General features: G+C 39.6%; 1 protein-coding gene across 1 annotated transcript; it reads left to right on the top strand.

Moving 5' to 3' along the window:
* Positions 1-621: 621 nt before the first annotated feature.
* LOC117077496 (actin-related protein T1) lies at positions 622-2,050 on the top strand. The gene has a single exon (XM_033201198.1). The coding sequence runs from the start codon at positions 813-815 to the stop codon at positions 1,938-1,940; it is 1,128 nt and encodes a 375-aa protein (XP_033057089.1). The 5' UTR covers positions 622-812; the 3' UTR covers positions 1,941-2,050.
* The last annotated feature ends 5,741 nt before the right edge of the window (positions 2,051-7,791 follow it).

The raw sequence follows: 7,791 nt of genomic DNA, 5'->3' as shown, positions 1-7,791 counted from the left end.
AATGGAATAATCAAAAAACAACCTAATGAAAAAGGAGCAAAGAGTCTGCATAGACATTTATCCCAAGAAGGTATTAGAATGGCCAATAAGCACCTAATAAAGATTCTCAACATTGATACTTAAAGCTGAAAAACAAAACCACAATAAGATAACATTTCACACACACTAGAATGCCTAGAATCATAAAGTCAGATAATGGAATTTAGAAGCATGTGGAGAAGTAGGAGCATTCCTACAGTGACTGTGGGAATGTAAAATGTCACAGCCACTTTGGAACAAAAAACTTACAGAAATTAAAATCAAATGATTTGACATAGAGTTGTCATATAACTCAGCAATTCTATTCTTAAATATATATCTAAAAAATGAAAATATAATTCCAAGGAAAAGCATGTAGAATAGTGTTTCTTGCAGCTCTGTAGGTATGATTTGCTTTCCTTGGCTTTATATCTGACCAGGTAGGGAGTACTATTGGCTCAGAGGCCCCACCCCACCCCTCTGATGCTCAAGAGACCCCGCCCCTCTGATGCTCACCTAGGACAATTGTTGCCTTGACTGGATTGTGACATAGAGGGCAATCACCCCTCATGTTGCCTCAGCAGGCCCTGAGCCTACAGAAAGGAGACAAGATTCAGAGGTTGAAGATGGGGTGTGCTGGTGGACTGAAGGCAGTATACTAACTTTACATGGGTGACAACCTGATAACTTCAGAACCCTGAAGTTTAAAAAATTCTAAAGGTGCCTGTCATCTCAGAGAGTGACGTAAGTGTTCTTTCTTTATTTGGGGGAAGTCCAGGAGAGCATATTACAGCATGTTTAATCCACACGTATTAGATGTTCCTGCTGTAATTTTTGACAATGGTTCAGGACTCTGCAAAGCAGGCGTGTCTGGAGAGATTGGACCCCGCCATGTCATCAACTCCGTCTTGGGACATTGTAAATTCAACATGCCTTCAGCAAGACTTAATCAGTACTTTGTGGGGCAAGACGCCCTGTACAAGTATGAGGCCCTACATTTGCACTACCCCATTGAGCGTGGACTGGTAACAGGATGGGATGACATGGAGAAACTCTGGAAACATCTCTTTGAGTGGGAGCTTGGAGTAAAACCCAGCCAACAGCCTGTACTCATGACCGAGCCCTCTTTGAACCCTAGGGAAATTCGAGAAAAGCTAGCAGAAATGATGTTTGAGAACTTCAGTGTGCCTGGTTTCTACCTGTCTAATCATGCAGTGGCAGCACTCTATGCCTCTGCCTGTGTCACAGGCCTGGTGGTGGACAGTGGAGATGGGGTCACTTGCGCTGTCCCCATCTTTGAGGGTTACTCCCTGCCTCATGCAGTCACGAAACTCTATATGGCAGGGAGGGACATCACAGAGCACCTCACCCAGCTCCTCTTTGCTAACGGGTTTAACTTCCCTTGCATACTCAACAAGGCCGTGGCAAATAACATCAAAGAGAAGCTGTGCTACATCGCCTTGGAGCCAGAGAAAGAGCTACGCAAGAGTCGGGGAGAGGTCCTGGGAGCATACAGACTGCCAGATGGACATGTCATCCACTTTGGGGATGAGCTGTACCAAGTGCCCGAGGTTCTTTTTGCACCTGACCTGCTGGGCATCCACAGCCCGGGACTCTCAAAAATGGTCTCCAGCAGCATCATGAAGTGTGACACTGACATCCAGAATAAACTTTATGCAGAGATTGTACTCTCCGGGGGCACCACTCTCTTCCCCGGACTGGAGGAAAGGCTCATGAAGGAAGTGGAACAGCTGGCTTCCAAAGGTACTCCCATCAAGATCACAGCTTCTCCTGATAGATGCTTCTCTGCATGGATTGGTGCATCCATCATGACCTCTATGAGCAGTTTCAAGCAGATGTGGGTCACCTCTGCAGACTTCAAGGAGTATGGGACATCTGTGATTCAAAGAAGGTGCTTTTAAAGATCCTTGAGAAGAGGAGACATCTTTAAGCACCAGATTACAGGAGTACCAGTGGGAGATGGCATTTTCTTCTGGGCTTCAGCATGATGTTCAATAAAAGTTTTGCCATTTCAAGTTTCAGTTTATTCTTAGTAGCACCATGATATATTGAGTCATGTCATGAATCTTTAGGTTACTCTATTACTCTCTTCTTTCCCATGGGCCTGTTAAGTTTTTTCTCCTAAGAAAATCTTAGGTTATATGTTGAGGTTATGTTCATATAGAGGATTTATAGCAAATGGTGTCTGGGACTCATACCTAGGAACTTGATTTGGTAGAATCTCAAGAATCTTTAAATTATTATCTTAGGTGGTTCTAACAGGCCCAGTTTCCAGGAGAATAAATCACAAAGAAAAGTGTGAGAAAAGGAAGGAAATGAAGCAGAACCAGAAATCCTTCACTAGTCTTAAGGTTCAAGTCCTTTTACCTGGTTTATCATTTAGTTAGTGCAATAGGGTTCTTGCTCTACTGTTATGAGATCAAAAAGGCTAATTAGAATGGAAAAAAATTGAGCATAGAAATCACCATTTTCTAAGGCTTTCTAAGCTCAAGGTCCTTGTTCCCAGTTGGAGCATTAAGAATCAGTATTTCTAAATTATTGTTTTTTTTATCATTTTTAATTTCAAGGCTCTATATAACATCATTTTTTATGGATAAACACTAGAAACAATAGTTATCAATAAAATAATTTTGAATAAATTATGCATACAGAAATATTTCTTCTCATTAAGTTAATACATATATTAATAAATGTGATTTTATATGATTATAAGTATTTAGAGAAAAGTACAGAAGTAAAGACACCACATAGTTTATGCAACTTGAAGAAGAATGGAATGAGAGGTAATGCAGTTGGAAGGAAAGGGTGTAACAAATAAAAAAAAAGAAATTGTTATATTATGAATTTCAGCCTGAATAAAATAAAACCATTCATCTAAAAAAATATATTTTTCACATATCTACTCATCATTGCTAGCCTAAATACAACCATGAAAATTGACAAGCCCTATAGTCACTATAAGTCAGTTCTTTTCATTTTTATATTTATTTGAGAGAGAGGGCTTAACAGCAAACTTCTGCTTACAGGTAACTAATCAAAACCACAAAGAAATAAGACAGTGGAATAACACCTTCAAAGTGAGCTAGAAAAACTCTACTGTCAATATAGTATTATATACCCAGGAAAACCATTACAAGAAATATGGTAATAAAATAAGAGACATTTTTGAATAATAACTAAAAGTACTTACTGTCAGCAGACTATTAGCACAGAAAATTTTATAAGATTTACCTAAGGCATATAGAAATAACCCCAGAATAAGACATGTTAGAAAAAATAATAAAATTTTAAAATGCTGAAAATGGGGGTAAATTAAAAAATATTGATGGTATTTATTTATTTGAGACAGAGTTTCGCTCTTGTTGCCCAGGCTGGGGTGCAATGGCGCGATCTTGGCTCACTGCAACCTCCGCCTTCTGGGTTCAAGTGATTCTCCTGCCTCAGCCTCCCAAGTCGCTGGGATATAGGCACTCACCACCACACCCAGCTAGTTTTTGTTATTTTTAGTAGAGATGACGTTTTGCCATGTTGGCCAGGCTGGTATCGAACTCCTGATCTCAGGTGATCCACCCACCTTGGCCTCCCAAAATGCTGTGCTGGGACTACAGGCATGAGTCACCATGTCTGGCTGGCATAAATTTATAGCAGTGAAATAGACAATAAATCTTCCACTCTACAAACATAGCCACAAATCATGAATACTGGTTTGAACTTAAAATATTTAAATACATTTGCATTATTCAGAAAGAAAAGTATTAATTAAACTTAGAATCTTTATGTTGAAACTGAAGAAATTCTGACTATAAAACCTTAAATATTAACAAAAATACTTAAATTACCCTTACATTACTTAATAATTTAAATAACTTAAATAACTAAATAACTTAAATTACCTTTACATTAATTTAAATTCTGATTGTAAAAACCTTAAACATTAAGTTAATTTTCAATAATGTAAAGATCAAACAACACTTTCAAATAGAATTAGACAAAAAAGAAATTTTAATGGATTTACATATAAAAAGTGAATAATAACAAAATACTAGATATCAAGATAATGGAATGCAGGTAAAATTGAAATTAGTAAGAAATGTATAGACTTAAATGGTTTATTACTAAATAAAGAAATGCTGCATATAAATATGCTAAGTACCCAATTGTGGAATTTAATAAAGCAAACAGAATTAACCCAGATAAATTACTAGGAAGTAAAAAGCAGAACATGATAAATTAATGAGCTATCACAGAAAGATAAGGAGGATAAACAAAGAATAATTTGTTCTTTATAAAGATAAATGGACATACTAATGAAATCATTGAAGACAGAAGAAATGAAAAGTATAATAATTAGGAAAGAATAAATGCAATTGTCATTACTCAGAAATTATAGAGCATTCTTCAAAACACCTGAAGTCGGAAGCACCAAGATGGCTGACTGGAAGCAGCTAGAGTGTGTTGTTCTCACAAAGAGATGACAGTGATGAGTAAACACACTAGCTCTTTAAGTTGATCACTCAGGAGGCCACATTAGAATTAATTAAGGAAACAATGGCAACCCACAGAGAACAGAGAGAAGAGAGGCATCACTGCCTCCCCCTGGGATTGGCATGGAGCCAGGGTAGGTTTCCTACCATGGGGACAAGGTGCATGAGCAAGAGTCCCTGGGGATCCACACTTCTGCCATGGACCTTAGCAATCTGGGACAGGAGAGATCCCTCCTGACCCCCTATACCTCCAAACTAACTAGCAAGATCTGCCTCAAGCACACGTGAAGCTTCATGATCCTTGGATCCCTGAAAACCCCAGCCTTAGCTTCTATAGCCCTGCCATCAAGGGAGGCCAGCCCCTCTCACATGCCCTAAGGATAGAGTCTGCATCCACAGTGCTGAGGAGCAGACAAACTCCAGACTGGCCTGGGCCCCCAGTGCAGCCTCTCCACCTCTGCCTAAGTGCTCCAGTTGGTGGAAGCCCTGCAGTTATCTGGGATGGAGCTCCCAGATGTAATTAGCATACCTTCTGTGATTGGTACTGTCAAGGTCTCACCCTACCCTTTTTGCCCTCAGGCTGAGGAGGGAGCAAAGAACTACAGAACTGTTGTGTGCCTCCAACATGCCATAGCTCTTATACAGAAAGTTGGCCTTACTGTTTTCCTCATGAGTTCCTGCTCCTGCCGCTCCTCACCAAACATGGCCTTCTGACTTAGACCCACAGTACAGCTGCCCCACCCTCAGCCAATCATTTTGATCAGCAGTGGCTCTTTACTTCACTGGGGTGGACTGCCCAGGGGCCATTGAAGGCCCTTCTCTCTGTTCTCTGTGGGTTGCCATTGTTTCCCTAATTAATTCTAATGTGGCCTCCTATAGAGAGGAGGCTAGACTATCTTCTGCAGGAGACTCTACTTCACCTGCCCTTCACAAGGCAGGGCCCCCTGGCTTGGGGCTACATCACAGCCACCCAACTCCTGGATGATCACTTTGATCAGCCATGGCTCTTTGTTTCTCTGGAGTGGAGCTCCCAGAGACAACTGACAGTTTCTCTGCCATTGCCACCACCATGATTCCTGCCTCTTCTGCCCACCAAGTTGTGTATGGAACAAAAAGCCTCAGCTCACTCCAGGGCTGCAGTGCACAGCTCAGGAGTGCTGAACTGAGATCTCTGGCCACCACTTGAGTGGGAGAGGAGTCCACATTCTCCGAGAGCTAAGAAGGGTGAGCTGCGCAAGTTCATGGGCTGCTGTCAAAAGAGGATATGACGACTTCCACAGGACCAGTCCAGAAGGGGTGTGACCTATCTCTCTGACATGGCCTCTGCCCAAGGGAACCCCACAGACTAGAACACCTAACAACAACAAAAAGGAAACAATGCAGTGCCAGTGATTACAGGGGGCTCCCCGAAGTCCCAGGAATGGACCTGGTGAAGGGGTCACCGTTCTTCTCACTGCACCACAGAGAACTACAAATTAAAGAAAATACAAAAAAGCCACATGGCTAAGAGCCCATTTACCAGCCATTACTCTTAACCACTATCTACTGTATCACAACCCAAATTACAAAGCAAAAAAAAAAAAAAAGAAAGAAAAAATTGCTAATATAGCCCCCTATGAAACCAAGAGCAATAATTTAGCCACGAATCAAGACACTCCACAGAGGCTTGGCCCTCTGAAAACATCCGTAAATGAAGCCAACTGTCTATACTCAACTTACACCACAGTTAAATGAACATCAACCCTCCCACTTGAGGAAAAACCAACACAACAACTCAGGTAATTCAAAAATCCAAGATGTCTCCTTACTTTTAAACAAGTTCACTAGCTTCCCTGCAATGGTTCTTAACCAGACAGAAATGGCAACATGTAATTTAGAATCTGTATTGCAAGGATGTTCATAGAGATTCAGGAGAAAGGTGAAATCCAGTGCAAGGAATCTAGTAAAATTATACAAGAATTGAAAAATGAAATAGCCATTTTAACAAAGAAGCAAACTGAACTTCTAGAGCTGAAAAACTTACTGTAAGCATTTTATATTTACAATCAGAAGTATTAATAGCAGAATAGACAAAGATGAGGAAGGAATCTGAGAGCTTGAAGACTAGTTCTTCAAATCAACTCAATCAGACAAAAATGAAAGAAAAAAATATTTTAAGAACTGAACAAAACTTCAAAGATATATAAGATTATGTAAAGAGACCTAGTCTATGGCTCATTGGCATTCCTGATAAAGTAGGAGGGAGAATAAACAACTTGAAAAATATATTTGAAGATATACTCCATGAAAATTTTGCTAGAGAATTTAACATGCAAATCCAAAAAATACAGAGAATCCCAGCTAGATATTATACAAGAAAATCATCTCAGGTCATATAATAAAAGATTCACAAATCTCGACACAAAAGAAAAAAATCTTGAAAGCAGCTAGAGAGAAAGTTTAAGTCGCATACACAGGGAACCTCATCAGGTTATCAGCAGACCTCTCAGTAGAAACCTTACTAGCTAGATGAGATTGGGGGCCTATTTTCAGCATCCTTAAAGAAAAGAAATTCTATTCAAGAATTTCACATTCCACCCAAATGTGCTTCAAAAGTAAAGGAGGAATAAAATCCTTCTCAGACTAGGAAATGCTGATGGAATTTGTTTCAACTAGACCAGGCTTATAAAGAGGTCACTAAGGGAGTGCTAAACATGGAACTGAAAGAATGAAAGCTTCTACTACCAAAACACAATTATGCACATAGCCCAAAGCCACTATTAAGCAATCACAGGTCTACATAACAACCAGTTAACAACATGATGACACACTCAGAATCTCACATATCAATACCAATCTTTAATGTAAATGGGATAAATGCCCCTATTAAAAGACACAGAGTGGCAAACTGGATAAAAATCACAAGATCCAACTATCTGTTGTCTTTAAGAGACCTATCTCACATATAATGGCGCCCACAGGTTCAAAGCATACGGATCGAGAAAGATCTACCATGCAAAGGGAAAACAAAAAAGAGCAGGAGTTGCTATTGTTATATCGGAAAAAAAAAAAAGATTTTTAAACCATTAAAAATTAAGGACAAAGAAGGACATTACATAATGATAAAGGGTACAATCCAACAAGACTTAACTATTTTGTGTATATGCACCCTACATTGTATCATTCAGATTCATAAAACAAGTTCTTCTTCACCAACTTAGACAGATACACAATAATAGTAGAAGACTTCAACATCCTACTGACAGCCTTAGACAGATCATTGAGATAG

This window comes from Trachypithecus francoisi, unplaced genomic scaffold, assembly GCF_009764315.1.
Source record: "Trachypithecus francoisi isolate TF-2019V2 unplaced genomic scaffold, Tfra_2.0 Lachesis_group6, whole genome shotgun sequence".
Lineage (NCBI taxonomy): Eukaryota > Metazoa > Chordata > Mammalia > Primates > Cercopithecidae > Trachypithecus > Trachypithecus francoisi.
The sequence above is the reverse complement of the archived record's forward strand: the minus strand, read 5'-3'. Positions and strand labels throughout refer to the sequence as shown.